The sequence below is a fragment of the Heptranchias perlo genome, chromosome 1, assembly GCF_035084215.1.
Source record: "Heptranchias perlo isolate sHepPer1 chromosome 1, sHepPer1.hap1, whole genome shotgun sequence".
Classification (NCBI taxonomy): domain Eukaryota; kingdom Metazoa; phylum Chordata; class Chondrichthyes; order Hexanchiformes; family Hexanchidae; genus Heptranchias; species Heptranchias perlo.
Window position 1 is genome coordinate 124,881,582 of NC_090325.1, and position 27,596 is coordinate 124,909,177.

The 27,596-nt window shown below is 42.5% G+C and overlaps 1 protein-coding gene across 3 annotated transcripts in view; it reads right to left on the reverse strand.

The window, feature by feature from the left end:
- LOC137325736 (bifunctional heparan sulfate N-deacetylase/N-sulfotransferase 4-like) overlaps positions 1-27,596 on the reverse strand; it is a 505,664-nt gene that overhangs the window by 163,848 nt on the left and 314,220 nt on the right. For all 3 annotated transcript variants that reach the window (XM_067990926.1, XM_067990927.1, XM_067990928.1), the window contains one exon: positions 18,021-19,305. In XM_067990926.1, coding sequence (XP_067847027.1) covers positions 18,021-19,001 — 981 coding nt within the window. In that variant the 5' untranslated portion in view covers positions 19,002-19,305. The remainder of the gene's footprint in view (positions 1-18,020; positions 19,306-27,596) is intronic.

Consider the following 27,596-nt stretch of genomic DNA (forward strand, 5'->3'; position numbering starts at 1 on the left):
GGCATGTAAATGAGGAAAGTAGTTCATACAATGTATTTGCCTCATTTATGCCTTAACAATGCTACAATGCTGGAGGGAATTTCTGCATTGCAAGGTTGGCGTCTGGAGCACAATCGATTTTGCAGAGCGCCTTTTGATTTTACAGCACCTTGTTGCAGTCACATGGGCCCTCCAAAAGCACAGAAAGGTGGCGCGGTTGCTCGTCCTTAATATTCAAAGTAACCTGACCCCGGATTTTGGATTATTATTAAAGCTATTAATGGGAATGGATCTGACAGGGGTCTGGTTACAAGTGGCATTCTTATGGGTTCTCTGTTGGATCTGTTGCCTTTCATAATTTTTATTAATGATTTAAAGGATGACTTAAAGAGAACCATTCTTAAATTAATGGATGATGCAGAAATGTACATGGGGGTTAGTAATACAGAACAAATTGATAGGTTGCAGGCCAATTTAGATAAATAGGGTGAGTAATCCCTTGTGTGGCATATATCATTTAAAGTGGACAAATGCAATGTTATGCACAGGGGTTAGAGACTCCACGCATAAGGTCAGATGCCAGGAAGTATTTCTTATTGCAGAATATCATCGCTTTTGAAGCAAACTGCTGAGATGTCTGGTGAGTATTGAGTTGCTGCAGTCCTTTAAATGGGAATTTGATAAGAGAAGAGGGTATTTCTAGTTAAACGGAGTAAATTGCTAGTTTGAGATTGTGATGAGTCATGAAAAACCTTAAGGAATCAGACAGAGATTTCCCAGACTTTTTCCAGAATTGGTCACAGTTTTTTATTCTGTTTTATTTACTTCTCCCTTTAGGCTGTGTTGTTAGAGGTGGGTGATTGATGTGTAGGGTTGCACTGTTGGCAGAATGGGGGTTGGTTTGAAAGGCCCAATGGCGTTTTCTTACCCCCTTTTCATATGTTTGGATGAGCCCAGAACCAGCATCTGTGCAGTGCCACATGACTGAGCATGTTGCAGAACATCAGGGAGAGCATAGCCAGTCCAGTTCCCTCTACAGTGGAGCTGTTCCTGGTCCTACACTCAGGTTTAGCTTCCATCGCCCAGCCACTCCACACAAATGACTGTCAGATAGCATATAAGTCCAGGCAAACACTTCATTAATACCTATGAGAACTGTTGTTGCAGGGCCATATACTGACCTAGCAGAAGTGGGTATAAGACTATCCCTACAGATAGACATGTAGCAACCATCAAACTTGCTTCATTCTCCCATTGGGGAAAATAGGAAAAGCAAGTAGTGAGGGAATAGTAAGCACCCACTGTCTACTGCAACAAAGTGGGAGAAAACAAATTAAACACATCTGCCTCACACATTGCTCCAGTAAATATAATTTGATCTAACTGGTTTTCTAATGGATCATGACACTTCATTTGGGATGGGCAGAATAAACTGGGGAGAAATGCATTGGTTTTCATGGGTCTTAAAGTAGGGCTGAGAGTAATGGCAGCAGTCTTATATTTTGCTCCTGGCCAGTCTCCTCCTCCCATCCGGGCAGGAGACCGTGTGGGACTCCTCCTGCCTTGACGTTAATATTACGTTATGGTACTGATGACATCATCGGGCCGTGACTTCTGCATCTTAAGTAGGCCCCCACCCGCTTTTAGCGGGAGACTCAGCCAGGTCCTGAATCGCCGCTGTTAATATTACGGCGATTGGGTGTTTGGAGGTGAGATTTCGAATTTCAGGATTTTAACCGTTCGCCCGATCGTTTCCTGCCTGTCATGGGGAGGGGGTTAAATTTGAGGCCGAGGTTTAACTTTAACTTGGCCCACCTGCAGAAAACAAGGCAATAGTGGCCCTAAAACAGCTGTGCTGCATTTACTGCTCCATTCCTGCTCAGATCCTGATGCCTCATCATTGCATGCAAATCAGGGTCCTATGATGCACATAGGACCTCGACAGAATTTCGAGGGACAATCGGACGACATGCACTGTGCATGCTCCACCCAGTTATACTGCACGCTGAAACAGAAACGGCCCCGGAAGGTAAGTACAGAATGATTTTTGTGGGGCCAGGAAGGTCAGGAGTGCTGCTCAGGGTCCACAAGAATGCTATGGGCTGCTGTCACCCCAGGCTTCGCCTTCTCCGCGATAGGTTCCCTCCTGCCCAGACCTATCTACCTGCCAGCCGTCTCAATCTCCGAGCCGTCCAATATTGGAGCCGGCGAGCTGCAGCAGAACGCCGGTTTGGAGTGTGCAGCTCACTGGTGGCATGGCAATGAGGCCCGGTCCTCAAAATGGCCCGGGCCTCCCACTGGCAGGAACAGATGGGAGTTCCGCCCGCTGCCCGTCCGCCCGTTCCATGCATGAAGTTAAAATCTGCCCCAGGATTTTTAATATATTATAGATATGTAGATGTCATTTTTATTTTTATCTGCAGTTCCTCTATGTTCTCCTTGTAATCTTTATTTCCAGCCTCACTTCAAGTCATTAATAACAGTCAGCCACTTCAATCAGTGTACTTATGCCTTTCTGTAACCTCCTTCTTTACCATAGTCACCAGACTCCTCTCTCCCTTGCTAGCACAGAGACCTGTGCCCGAAGTGAGGATGCAGCGAAAAGACTAAGCAGTTCTGGGTTGTGGTAAAGAAGCCACACCACAGAACCACCAGCTCTCTTACACTGACAGGACATGAAAATTGATAGAAATTTCATAATAATTCCAATGGATTGCATAGTGGATGAAAATTGCCTCATTGGTGTAGTTGAGGCAAAGCCAATGCTGCCTCTTCCTCGCTCCTCTGCAAAATTTAAGAAGCCAATTTTACAACTTTCTACTCACCCCCATTCCCATCCCTGAGGCAGTGGTCCCAGGCTATGTTCAGCCTTTTCATGCAGATATTTATTTCCTGTATGCCGTTGGTGGTTTTTCTGTTCTACATGTACAAGTGAGAATGCCCCAAAACAGATGTGGAAACAACTGGAGTATTTCTTTCTCTGACTTTCTCTGTATCTTTGCTGAAGTGAATATTAATGCTTCTACTTTTTTTTAAACTTGTCTACTTTTCTTCTCTTTTTGTGTACTGTCTTTATTTTCTCACCATTCCATGTTCTTGTTGTCCCATTCTCTTCTGCCCTATCGAATTTCTTGTCATTTCAGCTCTCCGTTCCTTGACTTTATCTCTCTTTCCGGAGCTGAAATTCTTATCTTCAATAACTTTCGCAAAAAATCAGATACGAATAAAAAGTGGTATTTGGTTCCTATGAGACTGTTGATCTTAAATTAGATTTACTTATCAATGATAGCTAGGAGGAATTATGAATTAAATTACTAATGACTTCAATATTCATTTTTCAAAATCTTTGCTTGTAGTTTATTCTCTTAATCCATTTATTCTTGGCCAAAGATGTGAGATTTAAGGAGGGTCTTAAGAGGAGAGAGAGAGATAGCAAGGTAGAGGGGTTTAGGTAGGGATTCCAGAGTGTGGGGCCTTGGTGGCTAGAGGCATGGCCACCAATGCTGGGTGAAGATGGGGTGGGTATGCACAAGTGGGTGTTAGAGTCATAGAGAGTAGAGTCATAGAGTTATACAGCACGGATAGAGGCCCTTCGGCCCATCGTGTCCGCGCCGGCCATCAGCCCTGTCTACTCTAATCCCATATTCCAGCATTTGGTCCGTAGCCTTGTATGCTATGGCATTTCAAGTGCTCATCCAAATGCTTCTTGAATGTTGTGAGGGTTCCTGCCTCCACAACCCTTTCAGGCAGTGAGTTCCAGACTCCAACCACCCTCTGGGTGAAAAAGTTCTTTCTCAAATCCCCTCTAAACCTCCCGCCTTTTACCTTGAATCTATGTCCCCTTGTTATAGAACCCTCAACGAAGGGAAAAAGCTCCTTAGTATCCATCCTATCTGTGCCCCTCATAATTTTGTACACCTCAATCATGTCCCCCCTCAGCCTCCTCTGCTCCAAGGAAAACAAACCCAATCTTCCCAGTCTCTCTTCATAGCTGAAGCGCTCCAGCCCTGGTAACATCCTGGTGAATCTCCTCTGCACCCTCTCCAAAGCGATCACATCCTTCCTGTAGTGTGGCGACCAGAACTGCACACAGTACTCCAGCTGTGGCCTAACCAGTGTTTTATACAGCTCCATCATAACCTCCTTGCTCTTATATTCTATGCCTCGGCTAATAAAGGCAAGTATCCCATATGCCTTCTTTACCACCTTATCTACCTTTTCCGCCGCCTTCAGGGATCTGTGAACTTGCACACCAAGATCCCTCTGACCCTCTGTCTTGCCTAGGGTCCTCCCATTCATTGTGTATTCCCTTGCCTTGTTAGTCCCTCCAAAGTGCATCACCTCGCACTTTTCCGGGTTAAATTCCATTTGCCACTGTTCCGCCCATCTGACCAACCCATCTATATCGTCCTGCAGACTGAGGCTATCCTCCTCGCTATTTACCACCCTACCAATCTTTGTATCATCAGCAAACTTACTGATCATACCTTTTACATTCATGTCCAAGTCATTAATGTAGACCACAAACAGCAAGGGACCCAGCACCGATCCCTGTGGTACCCCACTGGCCACAGGCTTCCAGTCACAAAAACAACCTTCGACCATCACCCTCTGCCTTCTGTTAGAGACTGGAGAGTTATGGGGAGTTGTAGAGCTAGCGGAGGTTCGGGAGGAGCAAGACCATGAAAGGATTTGAGCACAAGGATGAGAATTTTAAATTTGAGGGGTTGGGGGACCAGGATCCAATGCAGGTCATACGGTAGTGGGATGATGGATGATAGAATATAGGCAGCAAAATTTTACATGAGCTGAAGCTTGAGGAGAGTGGAGAATGGGAGGCTGGTAAGGAGAGAATTGGAATAGTCAAGAAATGATGAATGAGGGAAATAGATGGGCTGAGGCAGGGGTGGTGGCAAGTGATGTTACAGAGAAGGAAGTAGGAGAGGATATGGACTTGGAATCTCAGCTTGAGGTAGAAAAAGATGCTAAGTCTGCTTTCACCTAAGACAGTGGCTGGGGAGGGGGTTAGAACTGGTGGCAAGGGAGTTTGTGGTGGGGTCAAAGATGATGGCTGCTATCTTCCTGATATTTAGCTGAAGGAAACTGTGGCTCATCCAAGACTGGATGTCAGACAAGTAGTTTGACAGCTGAGAGGCAGTGGATGGGTTGAGAATGGTTCAGAGGGTAATAGATCTTGGTGTCATCAGTGTACGTGTGGAAGCGGACTCCAGGTTTGTGGATAGTGTCGCCAAGACAGCATGAAGATGAGGAAGAGGAGAAGGCCTCACCAACCATATCCCCATACACCAACCCCACCTTCTTCTGCCTCCACCCCTAAAAAAAGTTTCCCCCAAGTAATTGACAACTGCACTTTCAAATTCCCAACTACCTAGCCTTTGCCTCGAATGGACACAGGGGGAATTCTGATTACATAGGCATGGCAGAAATTAGGAGAGACATATCCTGCTCGTAAACAGAGGACAGGGAGAGGATGATAATCAGTTCTTAAATTCAGATAACCTAAATTCAACCCCACTTCAAAAAAGTGCTGTTTGATTGATATGTGCACAGACTGTCCCAAACTACCAGATTAACCAAAGTGGAGAGAAATATAACAGAATGTCTTACAGCATGTGCATTCTCGTTAAGTAGACAACAATTAAGGGGAATGCACATCGAGTAAAATAATCTGTTGTATTTCAGAGTTTTTCTCTCCAAATTTCTACTACATTGTCTGAGTTTGCTCCGGCAGTAACGTAGTTTGCTTGTTGCCAATATGTATCGGAGAAATGCCAATGCAGACTTGAAAGATTTATCCCTACATATGGATCTTTATCGGGTCACAATGAGGAGCTTTGTAATTAAGTCATACTGGTTTGATCATTTTTTCTTATGTCGTCTATTTGCTCTTTGCTTTCTACTCTTTGGGTATCCCTTAGCCATATATTAATCAAATAACAGCCAAAAGGGATATGAGGCAGCCCTCTTCCTGGCCTTTGTCAATTTATTCTGGCATCATTTGCTAGGAGATCAATAAGAGTGTTGTTGGTGACTTTTGCTTTGATTTTCCTTCCATCTTTGTAACCTCTGCTTGATATCCCCCCATGATAACAGAGCTGAAATGTATAATTTGTTGCATGGGGAATTGTTCTTGCAGTTCCTAAAAACTTTCCCTCATATTGGCCCTCATCTCAGATTCATCCTGCCTAAACTTTTTGCCTCGATACTCATCTCTCTGTTTTTAAGACTCCTCGGATCGTTTTGACTACTTTCTCGGTCTATTATTGCTTAGTGTTTCTCATCTGTGAAGTATCTTAGGAGGTTTACAACATTAAAGGCAATATATAATAGGTAGGTGAACAAGTACAGGAGAATAGAAAGAAAGGTAGGTGTCGGTTTTATTGGAAACCCATTTCCCAAGCACTGTGCTAAATCAGCTCAATTCAGATTGATTTGGCTTTCACATTCAGTTTGGATCCCATCCCAGTGATCCTCTGCAGTTCCCAACGACTGTTCATGGATTTTGCTGAAGACTAGCTGAATAACCTGGTGGTGGGCAACAAAGATGAAAGAAATTATTCTGATTGGGTCAGAGTACTAAGTGACATGTTTGCAATTTGCATGAAGAGCATGTGATTTAACAGAACATTTGACAGATACTTGCATGAAACTACATGCTCCTTACACTCATTAAACGCATCCCAGCCTCCTAACTATGATACTATAAATAGGTCTCAGGTGAAATTAGCTCTCACTGTTTCAGTTTTATTTCCAGTAATCACAAATGTGCTGTGCAAAGCACACACATCTACAGATGGCTTTCAGTGGTGAGAAGCTAAACTGCTGGTAAGCAACCGGCTGAAACAAGCCAAAGGAAAACACAAGAGACTTGTGTCTGAGTTAAAGATTCTTTCAACACCAGGACCGAAGGCATTCTTCTGGAAGATTTTAATTAAAGAAAAGAAAAACAGAAAAGGAAAGTGAAAAAAACTGATGTGATGCAAAATAAACAATGATCATTTAAACAGTTTAACATTTATTCGAGTTAATGAAGTCCTAACTTACAAATAATTACTTTATTGATCTTTTTAAACAGTTTTATTTTCAAACAACAGAAATCCTTTAATCTGGGTTAATAAAACATCGAACCACTGTGTCAAGGGAACACGGTATTTGTCTGAAGAATTCACATGACAATTCATCCTTAGCTTTTTTTGTTCCTACCCTTTTATATTCATTGCATAAATAAACATGCTGACTTCTCAAATAGACTAGTTACATAGTATTAGGTGTTGGTATAACGGTGTGGTGCCTTAGTGCATTTGCAATACATAGTTTAGAAATCTAAGAGTGATATTGCCCTATGCTATGTGGTATAAATGTTTTTTAATAAAAGCAAAAGATTTTCAAAATCCTGCGTGGGATTTCAAACGTAACTTTAGAAATAACTGACAATTACATCATCAATCTGCATTCGATAGATCATCCTCTGCCATTTCCGCTACCCCCAATGCGATGCCACCATCAAACACATCTTTCCCTTCCCCTCCAACATTCCCCCCTGATCCACTCCTACATCACCACAATGTTTGCTTGCCTTCCCTGCACCCTCCCATGCAAGTGCAGGAGATGCAACACCTGCCCTATTACCTCCTCCCTTACCTCTGTCCAGGGCCCCAAACATTCCATCCCGGTGATAAAGCGATTCATTGTACTTCTTCCAACTTAGTATACTGTATTAACTGGTTACAATTGCGATCTCCTCAACATCGGGAAGACCAAACGCAGATTAGGTGATCGTTTTACTGAATACCTCTGTTCAGTCTTTAAGCGTGACCCTGAGCTTCCAGTTGCTTGCCACTTTACTTCTCTGTCCCATTCTCACTCTGATCTCTCTACTCTTGGCTCACTGTTGCAATGAAGCTCAATGAAAGCTCGAGGAACAGCACCTCATCTTTCTACCAGGCACTTTACGGCCCTTTGGCCTCAACAATGACTTCAACAACTTCAGACTTTAACTGCAGCTCCCATTTTCTCTGGGACAGCAGGTGTTGGTAGAATCATAGAATCATAGAAAGGTTACAGAACGGAAGGAGGCTATTCATCTCATTGAGTCCGTGCCAGCTCTGTGCAAGAGCAATCCAGCTAGTCCCACTCCCCCACCCTATCCCCGTAGCCCTGAAGATTTTTTCCTTTCAAGTACTTAGCCAGTTCCCTTTTGAAGGCCATGATTGAATCTGTCTCCACCACCCACTCCGGCAGTGCATTCCAGATCCTAACCACTCGCTAATCACCTTTGATTCTTTTGCCAATCACCTTAAATCTATTCCCTCTGGTTCTTGAACCTTCCGCCAATGGGAACAGTTTTTCCCTATCTATTCTGTCTAGACTCTTCATGATTTTGAATACCTCTGTAATGTAGGATGGGTGCAGCAGTGCCATTGGGAATGAGGTGATGTGAGCTTGAGCTTGAGATGGGGATCGGTGCAAGGCCAGTGGGGTGGTCCGCATCCCTGGCATCTACCTGCCTTTTTCTTCTAATTTCTCTCATTATTACCTCCTTTTGCCCTGCACCATAATCACTTCTGTCATTTAATCATCCCCTAATCTCCATCTAATCACAGATCTCAATCTAAAGCAAAATACTGTGGATGCTGGAGATCTGAAATAAGAACAGAAAATGCTGGAAGTACTCAGCAAGTCAGACAGCATCTGTGGTGAAAGAAACACAGTTAACATTTCAGGTTCTGAGGAAAGGTCATCGACCTGAAACGGTAACTCTGTTTCTTTCTCCACAGATGCTGCCTCACATGCTGAGTATTTCCAGCATTTTCTGTAATCACAGCCCTCTCCTTTTTTTCCCTGCCTCCTTTTCCCTGGCTCTGTTCTTCTTTATAAGCTGTTCGTCTGTAACATCCTTCAGTTCTGATGAGAGGTCATCGACCTGAAACGTTAACCCTATCTATCTTCCTCTTTCCACAGATGCTTCCTTATCTGCTGAATATTTCTCGCATTTTCTGTTCCTATGTGTAGGAAAGGTTCTTTGTCAACCCCAGCAATGTAAGAGTTGCAGAAGAGTAAGTTGATGAGCCCATCAAATGGATAAAGCCCAAGTTCTTCCACACACAACTGGGCAATTACCAAGTCATTAATGTGGCTCCAAAGAGCTGGGCTGTGAATCCAGGACTGTGATGGAAAATGCCATTTTGTGGATAGTCCTTCAGATTTTAATTGACAAATTATATATCAGCCTGAGGTATACATGCAGACGCAATTTGCTTCCCTTCCTGGTTTATTAATCCTGAGTGCTCTTTCTCTCCTTCCTTTTTAACTGCACAGGTAGTAAAGGAATGTTTACTGGTCGCCGATATAATGATATGATACTCTGGAAATGGTACACTGACTATTGAATAAGAAACACAAAGTTAGTTTCATTCTAACAGCAGATATATTATCATCTGAAAAGTTTTGCATTTGGCTCACTTCAGTTGCTATATATTTCAAATTAATTCATTTAATGTGGGCGTCGCTGGTAAGGCCAGCATTTATTGCCCATCACTAATTGCCCTTGAGAAGGTAGTGGTGAGCCGCCTTCTTGAACCACTGCAATCCGTGTGGTGAAAGTTCTCCCACAGTGCTGTTAAGTAGGGATTTCCAGGATTTTGACCCAGCGACGATGAAGGAACGGCGATATATTTCCAAGTCGGGATGTTGTGTGACTGGTAGGGGAACATGCAGGTGGCGTTGTTCCCATGTGCCGGCTGCTCTTGTCCTTCTAGGTGGTAGAGGTTGCGGGTTTGGGAGGTGCTGTCGAAGAAGCCTTGGCGAGTTGCTGCAGTGCATCCTGTGGATGGTACACACTGCAGACACAGTGCACTGGTGGTGAAGGGAGTAAATGTTTAGGATGGTGGATGGGGTATCAATCAAGCGGGCTATTTTGTCCTGGATGGTGTCGAGCTTCTTGAGTGTTGTTGGAGCTGCTCTCATCCAGGCAAGTGGAGAGTATTCCATCACACTCCTGACTTGTGCCTTGTGGATGGGGGAAAGGCTTTGGGGAGTCAGGAGGTGAGTCACTCGCCGCAGAATACCCAACCTCTGACCCGCTCTTGTAGCCACAGTATTTATGTGGCTGGTCCAGTTAAGTTTCTGGTCAATGGTGACCCCCAGGATGTTGATGGGGGGGGATTCGGTGATGGTAATGCCATTGAATGTCAAGGGGATGTTGTTAGACTCTCTCTTTTTGGAGATGGTCATTGCCTGGCACTTGTCTGGCATGAATGTTACTTGCCACTTGTCAGCCCAAGCCTGAATGTTGTCCAGGTCGTGCTGCATGCAGGCACGGACTGCTTCATTATCTGAGGGGTTGCGAATGGAACTGAACACTCTGCAATCATCAGCGAACATCCCTACTTCTGACCTTATGATGGAGGGAAGGTCATTGATGAAGCAGCTGAAGATGGTTGGGCCTAGGACACTTCCCTGAGGAACTCCTGCAATGATGTCCTGGGGCTGAGATGATTGGCCTCCAACAACCACTACCACCTTCCTTTGAGCTAGGTATGACTCAAGCCAATGGAGTTTTCCCCCTGTTTCCCATTGACTTCAATTTTACTAGGACTCCTTGATGTCACACTTGGTCAAATGCTACCTTGATGTCAAGGGCAGTCACTCTCGCCTCACCTCTGGAATTCAGCTCTTTTATCCATGTTTGGGCCAAGGCTGTAATGAGGTTTGGAGCTGAGTGGTCCTGGCGGAACCCAAACTGAGCATCGGAGAGCAGGTTATTGCTGAGTAAGTGCCGCTTGATAGCACTGTCGACGATACCTTCCCTCACGTTGCTGATGATTGAGAGTAGACTGATGGGGCAGTAATTGGCCGGATTGGATTTGTCCTGCTTTTTATGGACAGGACGTATCTGGGCAATTTTCCACTTTGTTGGGTAGATGCCAGTGTTGTAACTGTACTGGAACAGCTTGGCTAGAGGCACAGCTAGTTCTGGAGCATAAGTCTTCAGCACTACATCCGGGATGCTGTCAGGGCCCATAGCCTTTGCTGTATCCAGTGCACTCAGCCGTTTCTTGATATCACGTGGAGTGAATTGAATTGGCTGAAGACTGGCTTCTGTGATGGTGGGGATATCGGGAGGAAGCCGAGATGGATCATCCACTCGGCACTTCTGGCTGACGAAGGTTGCAAATGCTTTAGCCTTGTCTTTTGCACTCACATGCTGGACTCCGCCATCATTGAGGGTGGGAATGTTTACAGAGCCTCCTCCTCCTCCCGTTAGTTGTTTAACTGTCCACCACCATTCACGACTGGATGTGGCAGGACTGGAGAGCTCTGATCTGATTCGTTGGTTGTGGAATTGCTTAGATCTGTCTATAGCATGTTGCTTCCGCTGTTTAGCATGCATGTAGTCCTATGTTGTAGCTTCACAAGGTTGGCATCGCATTTTTAGGTACACCTGGTGCTGCTCCTGGCATGCTCTTCTACACTCCTCATTGAACCAGGGTTGATCCCCTGGCTTGATGGTAAGGATAGAGTCAGGGATATGCTGGGCCATGAGGTTGCAGATTGTGCTGGAATACAATTCTGCTGCTGCTGATGGCCCACAGCGCCTCATGGATGTCTAGTTTTGAGCTGCTAGATCTGTTCTGAATCTATCCCATTTAGCACGGTGATAGTGCCACACAACACAATGATGATGTCCTCAATGTGAAGATGGGACTTTGTCTCCACAAGGACTGTGTGGTGGTCACTCCTACCAATAATGTCATGGACAGGTGCATCTGTGATAGGTAGATTGGTGAGGACGAGGCACAGTAGGTTTTTCCCTCGTGTTGGTTCTTTCACCACCTGTCGCAGGCCCAGTCTGGCAGCTATGTCCTTCAGGGCTCGGCCGGCTTGGTCAGTAGTGGTGCTACAGTGTCACTCTTGGTGATGGACATTGAAGTCCCTCACCCAGAGTACATTCTGTGCCCTTGCTACCCTCAGTGCTTCCTCCAAGTGGTGCTCAACATGGAGGAGGACTGATTCATCAGCTGAGGGAGGGCGGTAGATGGCATCAGCGGGAGGTTTCCTTGCCCACGTTTGACCTGATGCCATGGGGTCCGGAGTCAATTTTGAGGACTCCCGGGGCCACTCCCCCCTGACTGTATACCACAGTGCTGCCATCTCTGGTGAGTCTGTCCTGTCGGTGGAACAGGATATACCCAGGGATGGTGGTGGAGGAGTCTGGGACGTTGGCTGAAAGGTATGATTCTGTGAGTATGGCTATGTCAGGCTGTTGCTTGACTAGTCTGTGGGACAGCTCTCCCAATTTTGGCACAAGTCCCCAGACGTTAGTGAGGAGAACTTTGCAGGGTCGACAGGGCTTGGTTTGCCTTTGTGCTAATTTGATTTAAGACTGGCTTAATTTAATCCCGGAGGGATTTCAAGGCAGTAATAATCTGACCTGCGGTTCACATCACACTAAATGCTCAAGCTTCATTCATCTAAAGCTCTGAATTAGCGTAACTAGACAAAAAAATGCAATTTTTTTTATTTCCTCTCCTTCGATTTTCTCTCGTCCTCTCTTAAACGTGCTCTGTATAGTTCCAATGCAACATCTGCTCTCCAGTACCTCACGAAGTGACCATCTTTCATGGTTCAGCCTTGTCATTGTATATTGGCAGGCTATTGAATCATGGTGGGCATTATTACAGCTGAAGCTAATCCTTTCCTCACCCGAAGTCCATGCGCGACACTTTCTAACATGAGTCACTGCATAGTAGTCAGGAGTGGGAATTCCTGTCTGTTTTTACCTCTTTATAGCTCAATAGTGCTGCCCACCATGGAATAGCCTGCCAACACTTACAGTCAAGGCTCAACCATGAACAAAGGCCAGTTGCAGCATTCTACTCCTGCCTTGGCTAAGAACAACTAACACAAAACATAACACAAACTTGGCACCTTCCTGATGTTCATGGTTCAGTTCACATTGGGCAGTGCACAAACCAACTGAATCATTGGGGAACGCAAAATGCAGATGTATTAGAGAAGTAATGGACAGACGGAGGTGATTTCGAGGCTGTAATCTCATCTCAAGTTTTAGGGTTTACAACTTTGTGTGGATTCTTCAATTTGATTATCATCATTCCTGGGTATCCATTATTTAGTAAATGACTCTCAGAGATACAATGGACTTGTAACTGCTGATAAATGGCACTGCACTGAAAGAACCATAATTGTATAAACTCAACCATATGCAGCATTTGTTTCTCTTTCGATAGCTGAACAAAGGGCTGTGACTATCTTACAAGTAGCAAGAAAAAGCTACAAAAATGCTGCTGCTACTTAACATAGCATAGTAAATGAATGCATCAGCGGACAGACAATTGGAGATGACGGCCCCGGCTGCAAACTAATTATAGGGAAGCAATGAGTAGGTGAAATGAATGAGAACAGTGAACTCTTTAGTGACCTGTGTGCTTTTAATAACTTTGTCATTGGTGGAAGTGTCTTCCCCCGCAAAATAGTACATAAGGATACATGGACATCACCAGACCGTAGCACTGAAAATCAAATAGATTGCATCTGTATCAGCCAGACGTGCAGATGACAGAGTGGAAAGAGAAGCAGATTCAGCCTCAAACTACTACCTACTTATGCATAATTTCGGATTTAAACTAAAAAAGTTTAATATCAATAGAAACAGAACTTCTGACAGATATAACGTGGAGCTGATGCAAGGTACCTAAAGGAAAGATCGAGGAACCAAAGCTCGAACAAACTTGGCAACAAATAACGAAGGCACAGAAAGAAACATGCAAGGATACAACTAGAAAGAAAAAGAGAGAGCACAAAGAGTGGACCATAGTGGAAGCATTGAAAAAAAGTTGAAGGTAGAAGAGAGAATAAAACAGCCTTAAATAATTATCGAACAAGAGCGGCTAAAGCAGAAACACAACATTAATATTCAAAGGGTGACAAAGAAGTGGAAAGAAGCAAAAGATGTGATTAGAGAAGTTCTTTGAAAATCTAGCCAAACAGAGGATGCAGCGAAACAGGGAAGCATGAAAGAACTGTACAACCTTACAAGGAAGCTTGCATAAAACAGTAGACAAGCCAATGAAAAACAAAGTGGAACAGCACTCACAAAAAACAATGATCAGCTCAAAAGATGGACAGAACATTTCAAGAAACTGCTAATTTGACCTACTCCAACTTATCCTCAGACATACCACCAGCAGAAACTCCGTTGCAGTTAAATACAAACAAACCTAGCAGAGAAGAAATCATGGAGGTCATAAAGAAACCGAAGCGCGGGAGAGAAACAGCTTGCATTTATATAGCAACTTTCACGACCTCAAGTCCTCCCAAAGCGATTTACAGCAAATTAACTACTTTTGAAGTGTAGTCACTGTTCTAATGTAGGAAATGTGGCAGCCAATTTGCGCCCAGCAAGGTCTAAAACAGCAATGAAATAAATGGCCAAATCATCTATTTTAGGTGTTGGTTGAAGGATAAATTTTGGCCAGAACATCAGGAGAACTCCTCTGCTCTCCTTCAAATAGTGCTGTGGGATCTTTGATGTCCACCTGAGAGCACGGGTCTTGGTTTAATGTCTTATCCGAAAGTCGGCACCTCCAACAGTGCAGCATTCCCTAAGTACTGCACTGAAGTGCCAGCTAGATTATATGCTCAAGTCTCTGGAGTGGGGCTTGAACTCACAACCTGACTCAGAGGCAAGTGTGCTACCACTAAGCCAGAGCTGATATCTACCAGGCCCGAATGGTATACCACCAGAAGCCATCAAAGGAGAAACATCCACTGAAAAACTGTTTCAACTTTTCATGAAGGTATAAGAAACAGAAGAGGTACTGGAAACATGGCTATATCATAAAGTTACCAAAGAAAGCTGATCTCAGAAATTGCAAGGCATCACATTGTTTTCAGTACAAGAGAAAATCTTTAAACAGTATTATCCTTGAAAGACTGAAGACAGAAATTGACAAATGGCTAAGAGACGAATAGGCTGCTTTTCACAAACACAAATCGTGCAATGACCATATTTGCACACTAAGCATCATGGTGGAACAATTAATTGAATGGAACTCCTCTCTCTGCCTCACGTTCATAGATTTTGAAAAGGCATTCGATAATGTAAACCGACATATCTTGTGGAACTTGATGAGACGTTATGGAATATTGGAGAAATTTATTAACATAACCCAAAAACATTCCAAAATCCATCATGCAGAGTAATACACAATGGAACCCTCAAGGGACCCTTCAAAGTGAAAACTGGAGTATGACAGGGACGCTTGTTGTCGCCTTTGTTATTTCTCTCAGTGATAGACTGGATAATGCAAATAGTAAAGCCTCGTCATACAGTGGACACTACTCAGCCAGTTACAGCAGAAAAAGACTGATAGACTAACAGACTAACAGCAGTTGCAGCAAAAATAAGCTTCAATATCAATAGACAATAGACAAAACTAAGGTTATTGGCATGAACAACACTAAAAATGACAGGATCACCGTAGATGGGGAAGCCCTTAAGGACATAGACAAATTCACCTGTCTTGGAAGCATCATCAGCAAGGATGGAGAAACTGATAAAGATATCCACACAAAAGTAGGAAAGGCGATAACAACATTCTAATCCTTAAATCCCTAAAGCAAATTTAGAGATCCAAAATAAAAACAGAAAATGCTGGAGAAGCTCAGCAAGTCAGGCAGCATCTGTGGAGAAAGAAACAGAGTGAATGGTCGAAGACCTTTCGTCAGAACTGCAGGACATCGACCTGAAATGTTAACTCTATTTCTTTCTCCGCAGGCCTCATTTCCATAAATATCCTCAGATTCCCACCCAAACTCGGCCAGATCCACTATCTGACCGACAGGTGCGAGCAGGAATTTGGGCAGCAGGAGGCCGCCACCGGAGATCCACAGGAATAGTCTCCGGCAGTCAAAGTCGTGGGGGGGAGAGGGGGGACAATCACGCGCGGGGGAAGGCCTTGGCAAGGAGGCCCAAGGTTTCCTTGTGAGGCCCGGAAAAACACTCCTGTTCCTCTTGGCCCTAAAGGAAACCTGAATTTTAAAAAAACTTTACCTGCCTGGGTCTCTTCTGGCCCACGATTCAGTTCCCGGCAGGTTTGGCCTGACGGGGAAGCCATCAATGTTCCCCTGCCCAGGTTGGACTAAAATTGCAGTCGAGTCCCGATGACGTAATCGGGACCTGATCTGCATATTTAGAGCAGGACCCCGCTGCCTTCCTGCAGATGTCCTGCTCGCCTGCTCAAAAGAGCAGCTTAATATTGGGGCTCTGTAAGATGGCAGCAGGATCACAGGATAGTAATTCACTGCCCTTATTTTAACTGCCCCCACGACCAGTTTCCACCCGGGGGAGGGAGTTAAAATTGGGGTCATTATCTCAAATTTCACTTCTCAATGTCAAATGAGTACTTTTGTACAGAGCAGAATCATGGAGAGAAATGAAAACTGTGACAAACAAGTTACAGACATTTGTCAATAAATGTCTACGAACAATCGTGGGCAGTCGCTGGCCAAAGACCATCGGGAATGAGGAAGAGTGGGAAAAAATGGACAGGAGGCAATAGAGTTGCAAATAAGATGGAGAAAATGGGGTTGCATTGAGCATACCCTTAGAAAACCTCAAACCTGTGGCGCTAGACAGTTGTTGAAATGTAATCCCAAGGAAACGGAGGACGGGGCAGACCACAAAACAGTTAGTGTAGAATTGTGGATGTCCAAGTGAAAAGAACAGGCACAGACATGGTATCAGTTGGAAGTGGTTGCTCAAAACAGAATTCAGTGGCGAAAAACAGTAGAAGACCTACATTCCACAAAGACTACCAAGGCTGAACGATGATGATGATGATGATCTGACAGCCTAACATGAGAAAATGTTAAACAGCTCCAAAAGCTCTCGCTGTGGGTCTTAAAGAACTTTTAAAGCTGCAAAAGCACTGAAACACCATTGTCACTGTACCCACTAAATTATGCCTTTCAATACAGTTATCACACTGAAGGTGATTACGTTTTGTGTTTCCTTCTTCGTATATTTTTCAATCTGTCTTCTTTCCCTGAAGACATTCCAAAGATGCTGGTTACTCTTTAGTACCATGCTCAAGTAGTCATTTTTCCTGTGTGAGTCTGGGCAGTGATTGTCACAAGCTATTTGATTATTGGGGACGGCACATTCATGATTATCTGCTGATGTTACCATACGCATAGATTCAAGCAGAAGTCTCTGGATAGCAATCAGGAATGGGAGCCATGCCTGATTTTTCCTCCTCCTCCTTCCAGATGTACCAAGGCCATTTTGTAGCACCTTTAACACTATTCAAGCTGAAATCAGCTATTTCAGCACAAAGGGTTGAACCTGGCATCTGTGTGTGGGATATCTACCCACTGAGCTGTTGGGTGAGTTTTCTTCATAGATTACCAGATTTAATCGTTAAAAGACAATGGGGTAATTTTTTGTCTTCGCCATGTAGGTGATATCAATGCAATAAAAATCGGGTGGGTTTTGTAGCAGACGGGCGATCCACTACCGGAAAACAGGTCCCAATTTCACCCCCCACAGTCTTACACCTAAAAACTCCTAAGGATAATTGAGAGCAATAGCCTTTATACCATGTTGTTCATCAGTGAAGAGCTACCATGTATCTTGTTTTCAGTGAGGTACTAAGCTTTCTCTCAGCAACAGCAAGCAAAGGTAAAAAGAAAAAAAAATGCTAGTTTTTTTCATTATCAATGTCATAAGCAATGAGCCATTGATCCTCCAGCAACAGCTAATGGTTGTAGCAACCAAAGAGTATCAAAGCTCATTGATGGGAGAAATTTTTATTCAAGGTAAAGGCAGCCATCCTACTCGAAAAGGTTTCTTTTGTGTTTACATTTCAGAAATCTTTTACATAGAATGTACTGAATTGCTTCAACGATTTTTTTTTGTCATATAACATAATACAAACAAATAATATATTTTTTAAATGAAGGTCAGAATCCTACTTGCATTGAAGTGCCGTTCTTACCTTCACATCATTAACATTCATCCTTGTTCCTTCTTTCCCCACAAATATGTCATCAACATCCACAAGAATGTACCTTTCCAGGGAGAGTGACAATTTCTTCCCTGAAAGGAAAGCGATTGCATCCACAAAAATAAGTTTGTGCAGCCAAAAGTTCAGGTTGTTACCAAAGAGAACTCGCTGAATGCCATCGTGCAGCCCTAGATCCTGAACCACAGTGGCCTGCAGGATCTCGTCAGCGATCTGGTGTGGAACGTTTTCAGTGGATCTTGGTTTGGCTAGTAACACGGGCTCGTAGGTGGAGTGGTTGGACTGGAACACCGTCCAGTCCTCTCCCGGTAGCGGGCCTCTCTCGATTTCTTTAGCTTTGGTGATATGCAGCATAGTAGAGCGTGGGTTGATACAGCAATCCTTGAGGACAAGGTTGGTGTGTAGGTTCAATGGAAAACCCTTCAACTGCGAGCTCAGTAAACTATTTTCATTAGCTTTGTGGAATCCTATCATGCCAACATTGTATTCCATACAGTATTTATCCAGCAGCTCTCTATTCCAGGAGTCCATATTCACATACTTTAAAATATTTTCATATATAACAAGTGCATATCTTCCCCGGTCTTTGTTTGTAAGGGCTGGCATGTCCCCTTTGCCTGGGGCAATTTCGGTATGGTGTTTAAAATGGCTTGACTCTAAAATTGCCACAATCTCCTGTCCAAGCTGTGAATATTGACTCTCAACAAACACCAGAACCTTAGGTTCTGCTTTAGATGTGTCAATAGGTTTTGCAGTCTTCATTTCAAATAATCTGTATGGTAAAAGTTTTGGATCTCCACAATCTTGTTCTGGGTTTGGTTTAGAAAGTTCCAGCTCTTGCTTGTAGCCAGTATACAGGTAATAAGCTGATATAATAACACTCACCATGCAAAAGGCGGCCAGTAAGATCACCATCCGCCGCAAGTGCCTGCGAAACTTCATGAAAAAATTCATGTTTTGTTTTGTCACCTTTTCCTGCCTTTTTTCCCTTCTATGATTCGACAGTGAACAGAATACAAACAACTTCTGCCAGTATGCCACCACAGCTCATGTAACCATTGCAGAAACAATTACTGTCGTTCTTCATCAAAGCTGACAGGATAGAACAGTTGGCTCAACTCTCTTCTGGGTTTCTACATGGAAAATCATTGATCATTTGTACCTGAATCTGAACATTGTTCCATCGTCGTTTGAAGATGTACCAAACCTGGGCAGAACTACTTTCACTGCCGAGAATGTCTGCCAGAAAAGATTTGATCTGCAGAAAAGGTACAAAATAAAACAACATAGTTAGGCAGAACAAGCTGCTTTAACAAAGCACCAGTATTTCATGGCTTTTCCCCCGCCCAGGCCAATTAAAAGCCATCAAAAGCACATTAAACAGACTTATTCTTCCCACAATGTGCCAAAGGGTTTATTTTTAATGGCAATTTAACTTTGTATATAATGCTTGACCACCTGTTTTCTGGGAAACATTCATTTAAATGTTTTTTTTTAAGAGGAAGAAAAAGAACATTGCCCTATTTTCTTGATGGTGAAAGTATTTCCATCGAGTTAATCCCTTCCAAATTTCTGGCTACATGGCCCATTTACATGTTTCATTAACATTTATCAACAATAAGATTTTTTGATGTATATATCAGAATTGATTTATTGCTATTTCTCAACCTTTTCCAACAACAAGCATAGATGTAAGTACCAGCATTTTTTAAGATATGAATAGAATAAAGAAAAAACAGTGAATCAAGTTACAACAGACAAGCAAGACACAAGTTCACTCATTAAAGTGTTTGAGAATTTAGTCAATTTCATTCATGCCTAAAACATTTCTGGCACATACAGCTTCTCCTATATATATATCCAATATCTTCATATAAAGAGATGACTTGTCAGCTATGGTTACCAATGGGGATTCAGTCAGGTATGGAGATGGGTTGCATGAGGAGAGCTAACATTGGGAAACAGGTCAGGTGAGAAGGGCTGACATTCGGGCTAGGATTAATAAGGGTGATGTGACCACATTTGTCACATCACTCCTAAATCTGCCAATGCTTATTTTTCAGGAATAATTGCTAGATGTGCTGACCTTGCCCTTCTTTTGTATGACAACCCCTCCCCCGTTCACAATAGGAATTTAGCATCTACTTTTTGTGTTTTTCCCTTGCATAAACTAACATTTGTTTCTTAGCACAGGTCTTGAACACAGCCTTCGTAGTTATTGCTTAATTAGCAGTTTTTTTGGGGGTGGGGGGCTGTGGGATACTTTTGCTCGTCAATGTCTATTTTTCATTACCATTAAGATCTGGAACAAAATATAGCTTACAGACTTTACAAAGAGGGCCGGCACAGTTTCAAATACGTGATCCAAAATCAGATAATGAGTTACGGTTTCTATGTAACCTCCATGGGAAATACACTTTTGAGAATATAATATTTCTTTGTCAAGCGATATGTGATTTAAATTTTCTTCATACAGCAAGTACCGAAGACATGAAATTGCTAACAGCAACCATGCTGAATGTAACCTCAACCTGGCTACCCATTAAAGGGATGAGGAGAAGGTTATTTGGTGAGCACAAGAATTTGAATAATCCACAATTCAGATTTCTATAAAACGTGAGGTTTATGCAGCATTGTAACTAGACTATCAGGAACAGACATGCATCTGTCTACCCATCTCCAAATTTCCATCAGGGTTTGCAGTAGACTACAATTATTTCCATATCCTGAAGAAAGCCATAGTTTTATTTTATACTTGTATAACATAGCACATTCTAAAGTGATTGCTTAAAAAAAAGTTATCCCATCATAATTGAAAAAATAGCATTCAGCTGACTTGGACAACCAAGCTAAATATTTTTCCCGATAATAATTTAAGAGCTATTTGCAATTTCCATTCATTTCTGTCATCAAGCACCAAATTCAATAGTCGTCCTTATAAATGTAAGTTAGAGGGAAACAGAAACAACATTAAGGAAGGACAGGCCAGATATTGTAACAGTTCAAAGACTATTAAACCCTTGTAATAAATCATCATGTCATTCCTGTTCACTCAAGAGTCACTGGGTAAAAATTTCCTCTTTGAGCTCTGTGCAACAAAATCATAAAACCAATTATAAAGACCAGGTTTATAATATTGTTACACATAAGCACTGATTCTGCGATTGAGCGCTCCCAGTGAGGAGTGCTGCCGAATGAAACACAGGTTAGAAAAATTATGGGCTGACGATTTCCTCATCTGCTTTCCCTGGGAGTGCTCGATTGCAGAATCAGCCTGATAAGGCACAGAGGAAATCTTCCCTACTAACGGCAGGGACCTGGAATTGGCACTCAACAAATGGGATGTGCAGTGTTCTGTCAGAGTTAGCACTGTTTGTTGCCTGATTCAAGAATAAATGTCCAGGAAAGATTGTTAATTGGGTAGGCGATATAGTGTTTACACATCTATTTAAATGAGCTCTTCTGCATGATTACTGACCAAATGGGCTGTTTTTCCTAATCATAAGTATCATATTCTTATTTGTAGACTTTTAGTGTGTCAGTAGCTACAGGTGCTTTTTATATATATTTTTAAAAATTTGAAATGATGCTTGTGAGTAGCCTGATTTGAAATGTCAGTTCTGTTGGATTTTGCACATTGGCCTGGGTTAGTTGTCAGTCAAGGCCAGATGTGGTTGTTGCCTTCATGTACTGGCCCAGTTCCAAGATGGCAGGCCACATGGGAACAAGCAGTGATCTTTGGTTTATATGGATTTAAATAAATAATGGAGTATTTTTATTAAAAATTACAAATGCATTTTGTTTTACAAATAGCAATAGAATCATTACATTAGAGAGTTTACATTTAATAATTTGATAGGATAGATTCTTCAAATGAATTTGAAAAACTTTTTCAAAGGCAGTTCTAATGTTACTTGGCACTGGCTCCTATGTTGACTGCCTTCCCTTGACTCCCTCCCATAGCCAACACGTCACAATTCAAGTGTCTGTCACAAAGTCTCGGCAATGAACTAAATACTGCATCAGTAATGTTGGAAAGTTAGTATAAAATGCAATAAAAAATTATACTGTCAGGACACAACCGAAATGTATACAATTCTACTGCCAGTGAGATCAAAAAATGCTAATAGCTGGTGCAAGGACAGAGCACACAGTATTCTGTGGATTCCTGAAGAAATAAAAGAGAAAGCTGCTAATGGCTATTACGGGTGACTCACTGTGTTACAGGGTTGGTAAATTAACACTTCACTCAGGTTTAACACACACCATCGATCCTGCACAAACTGTAGGGTCATATTCTCTTTTCGGCACTAGAGGGCAACTGTTCCTAATGTTAGTCAGAGTACTAAAAAGAAAATATCGTTTGTAACCACAACCTAGGGAGGTGCCCTCCCAACCTTTAGAAATGACTGGGAAATAAAGGAGACTAAAATCAAGATCTAAATCAACATAGCTTTACTGCAACATTAACCCACAGATTTGTAAAGATTTCTTTTGCTGATAACTGAAGGGGTGTTTCAATGCGGACATCCAGTTCACTGGCATCTACTAGTTTTTATTCTTTGAGATCGTGTTTACTTGTAAACTTTATTTTAATAGCATCTTTTACGCTTAACACGAGCTGTTTGGAAAATTGTTGAAACAACTTCCAACTCAGGCAACACAACAATATGGATAACCATTGTTTAATAATTGGCATGGACAGGTATAGCTCATTTGCATTGACATAAAAGTAACTATTTATACAATTAATAAACTACTAAGGTCACTTTTTGCGTATTGCACAAACGTCCATATTCCTTTCCACAAATAATTAAATCTTTACCTAAATGTTTGTGCATTCATAGAATCTATTGAGAGGACTATATAGAAAGACTCATATTTATATTGCACCTTATCACATCTCTTACTTTGAAATGCAGTTACTGTTATTATGTAGACAAACATAACAGTCATTTTGCATATAGCAAGATCCTGCAAACAGCAAATTAAATAAAGGACCATGTTATCTGTTTTGGTGTTGTTGGCTGAGGGATGAATATTGGCCAGGACAGTGGAGTTTTCTGCTCTTTTCTCAATAGGGGCATGGGATGTTTTATGTTTACCTGTAAAGGTACATGGGGCCTCAGCTTAATGTCTCATTGAAAGATGGTACCTCTGACATTGCACAATTCCCTCAGTTCCCCACTGAAATATCAGCCTATATTAGACGTTCAGATCCTGGAGTCGGGATAAAACCCACAACTTTCTGACTCAGCGGTATAACTGCCACCGACTGAGTCAAGCTTTTCACGGAATATTTGAATATTGCAGCAATCTCTTGATAGATTTTCTTCAGAAAATACTTTCTATTCTACTATTCAATATCTCTTTATAGTCTCCAATTCTACTTTACCATGTTGCTCTAAAAGGAGTGTTCAGAAAGTCACTTCTGCTATTATACAGGAAGTATGCTAACAGGTCTAGTTTGGGCGAGGTGGAGAGGGCACTTCATGTTGAAGAGTTAATATTCTTCTACATAGCGGCTTACAGTGTCCATCACAGCCCACAAAGCAACTGTAAGAAACTGCAGGGTGTCTGTACTCTCATTCTTAACAACAGCTAAAAAGCCATACAAACACTGATGTATACTTTACTGAAGCTGCACTGAGGCCAACTTTAATGCAATTCTGATGCAAGTGCATCCCTCCTTTTTTTTGTAAACAATTTTATAACACCAAGTTATAGTCCAGCAATTTTATTTTAAATTCACAAGCTTTCGGAGGCTACCTCCTTCGTCAGGTGAACGATGTGAACCTGACGAAGGAGGTAGCCTCCGAAAGCTTGTGAATTTAAAATAAAATTGCTGGACTATAACTTGGTGTTGTAAAATTGTTTACAATTGTCAACCGCAGTCCATCACCGGCATCTCCACATCCTTTTTTTTGTACATGGAAGTCTGCTTCAATGCATGTTTTTTGTTGTCTGGCTTTTTAAAAAAATCGTTCATGGGATGTGGGCTTTGCTGGCGAGGCCGGCATTTATTGCCCATCCCTAATTTCCCTTGAGAAGGTGGTGGTGAGCCTTCTTGAACCGCTGCAGTCCGTGTGGTGAAGGTTCTCCCACAGTGCTGTTAGGAAGGGAGTTCCAGGATTTTGACCCAGCGATGATGAAGGAACGGCGATATATTTCCAAGTCGGGATGGTGTGTGACTTGGAGGGGAACGTGCAGGTGGTGTTGTTCCCATGTACCTGCTGCCCTTGTCCCTCTAGGTGGTAGAGGTCGCGGGTTTGGGAGGTGCTGTCGAAGAAACCTTGGCGAGTTGCTGCAGTGCATCCTGTGGATGGTACACACTGCAGCCACAATGCGCCGGTGGTGAAGAGAGTGAATGTTTAGGGTGGCGAATGGGGTGCCAATCAAGCGGGCTGCTTTGTCCTGGATGGTGTTGAGCTTCTTGAGTGTTGTTGGAGCTGCACTCATCCAGGCATGTGGAGAGTGGTGTTGTCTGGCTTGATCTATTGACTATGATAGGTTTCTTCTGTAAATTGTTGAAGAATTTTTTTATTGATTTAGGCCTTTAAATAATGTCATGCGAAACTTTTGCATAAATGCTTAATGTCCGAAATTCCTTTCTCCTATTTTAGCGCAGGCATTAGCCTGTTTAAAATAATTAGGTTAACACCTTTGCTGAAACAGCAGAGGAAGCAATTTTGAGACAAGCAAGTTCAACATTCGTGTGCAAGTGTCCCAAACTGTAATATCAAGGCCTTTATGTTTCAGAAATGAGAGAGATGAAGGATGCCACGCTGAACCTACTGTTGCCAATGGATGATGTTGTGCTGAAATAATGCTTTATAAGAACATAAGAAATAGGAGCAGGAGTAGGTCATATGGCCCCTCGAGCCTGCTCCGCCATTCAATCAGATCATGGCTGATCTTCGACCTCAAATCCACTCTCCTGTCCTATCCCCATATCCCTTGATTCCCCTAGAATCCAAAAATCTATCTATCGCAGTCATGAATATACTCAACGACACAGCATCCACAGCCCTCTGGAGTAGAGAATTTCTAAGATTCACAACCCTCTGAGTGAAGAAATTTCTCCTCATCTCAGTCTTAAATGGCCAACCCCTTATCCTACAACTTTGCCATCCAGTTCTTGACTCTCCAGTCAGGGAAAACAACTTCTCAGCATCTACCCTGTCAAGCCCCCTCATAATCTTATCTGTTTCAATGAGATTACCTCTCATTCTTCTAAACTCCCGAGAGTATAGCCCCATTCTACTCAATCTCTCCTCATAGAACAACCCTGTCATCCCAGGAATTAATCTAGTGAACCTCCGTTGCACTGCCACTAAGGCAAGTATATCCTTCCTTAAATAAGGAGACAAAAACTGTATGCGGTACTCCAGGTGAGGTCTCACCAAAGCTCTGTACAATTGTAGTAAGACTTCCTTACTCTTGTAAAAGTAAGTTAAAAGGGAACAAGTTAAATGGGTGGTCTCTTCATGACAAAATTACTGGCACGTTTTACTTTGATCCTGGCTGGAGAAGAGCTGGGCATCACTACTGTCTCACAGTAGCATGTAAAAGTCATGCCCTTATCTCTTCTGCTGTAGCTCACACCATCCATTATTTCTTAGCAAATAAAAAAGTTTGCTGCACTTTTGCATGAAGAAGGTGCACCTTTGAAATACATTTCTGTAGATGGACTGTGCAGGTGGATTAATGAGCTGACCAGCTTTTCTTAGGTCAGCAATCCACAACCCCCCCCCACCCCCGCCACCCCCGCCACCATCCCAAATTTAAAAAGCCTCCAGCAAACAAGAATGGGATCCACATGTAGTTAAATGAAACTCCCTTTTTAACTAGCACTTAAAGCTGCAATGTCGATTCAGTAGAAAGTTTCCATCGTATGGAGATTTCACGTATTATATTCAAAAGCAAGCTACTTATGAGCCTTTCAGTTTTTGCCCCTTCCTCCCCCTCCCATCCACCTCCCCCCCCCACCCCCCCGTGTCCCTCCTGCCACCCCTCCACCCCTCCAGCGGCATTAATAACATTCAACATAAATTTGAAAGCAAAACGATCAATCTGAAGCTGTGATGGAAATTTATTGTACTCTGACATTGTTAGTGGTTCCAATGGGGTCAGCACAGGGATATTGCAAATACAAACTGATTATGGCTGGTGCACCGAATGCTGTGACATGTGGTTTGAAGGTTACTGAGCCATTTAGACTGTATGGTTTGGTGCAAATCCTAGCACCTTACTCAGATCTCGCTGAACGCTTTTTGATGTTTGCAGTCACTATTGGCTGGATGTATCGCTGTTATTATTCTTGGCTACTTTAAGCCAGGAAAGAACCTTTTGGACTGTGGGTGTATACTGTTGCAGGAATCGCTCCCCATCCTCCAGGGAGTAGAGGGTTAAATTATTAATGAAGGACTGTGAACAAGCTGTCGTTCCATTCAAATGAAACGACTCGAGGAATGCTCATAGTGCTCCAAATGGGCATCGTTGTCTAAAAAATGTGAGGCAAGCTTTCTCCTGCATGCTTTATACGTACCATGTAATAATGCCATTTGTTTTGTGATAACATCATTGATACTGAAAAATGTCACAACAATGTCACCATGATGAAAATGACACATTGCTATTCAAAAGGGCAACAATGTCCCTTAAGAAGTTCACATAACATCCCATGAAGAGGAGGACAAAAAGTTCCAGGACATTTTGTGATGATATAAGTGGTGGCTCAGCAGACTCAAAACAGAATTTTAATATTGTCAAAGAAAAACCATGTTAATTTTAAATGTATAGTGGTGTGAAAATCAAAACAAAAAAAGTACAGATACTAAGCATAGTACACAAAGATTATGGAAGTTATTTTAAAGGTTCTCTCTCCTTAGTTGCTGATTTTCAGATGGTGGCAACTGGTTTTCTTGTGGTATGGCATTCTCCTCTCAGAAACAGTAATGGGTTGCCATTCCTGTCACTGGTTTATATTAATCAGTTGCTCAAGATTTATTTATGTTAGAGCTAGAGTGGGGATAGTGCAACTGGACTCTGTCTTTACCATCAGTCCAGTCAGTATTCTTTAAATACCCTCATAAATATCTGGACTCTGGTCCTTGGCAGGCAGAACTATAGCTGTGTTGTGATACTTAGTATACATGATCTATACTTTGTTGTTGAGACTAATGTCCCTCCCTGTCTCCCAACAATATTCTGCTTTTCAGGTACTTCTCAAGGGCAATTCGGAATGGGCAATAAATGCTGGCCTTGCCAGCGACGCCCACATTCCATGAACGAATAAAAAAAAACTCCCAAATACTGCTGACAGAAATGTTATGTATCACAATATGCATGTTATCTATCATCAGGATTGTAAAATACTATGGTGCAGACCATAATTATCTGCCACTTTCAGTAAGATAACTGCCCACTGATCTGAAAATGACCCCTAAGGCAAGGATTTATTTTGTTAAGGTAAATAGGAGAATGTATTTCAAAAATATACCTGGAGCTCCTACTTAATATATAGAATATTACAATAGCTTCACTTCA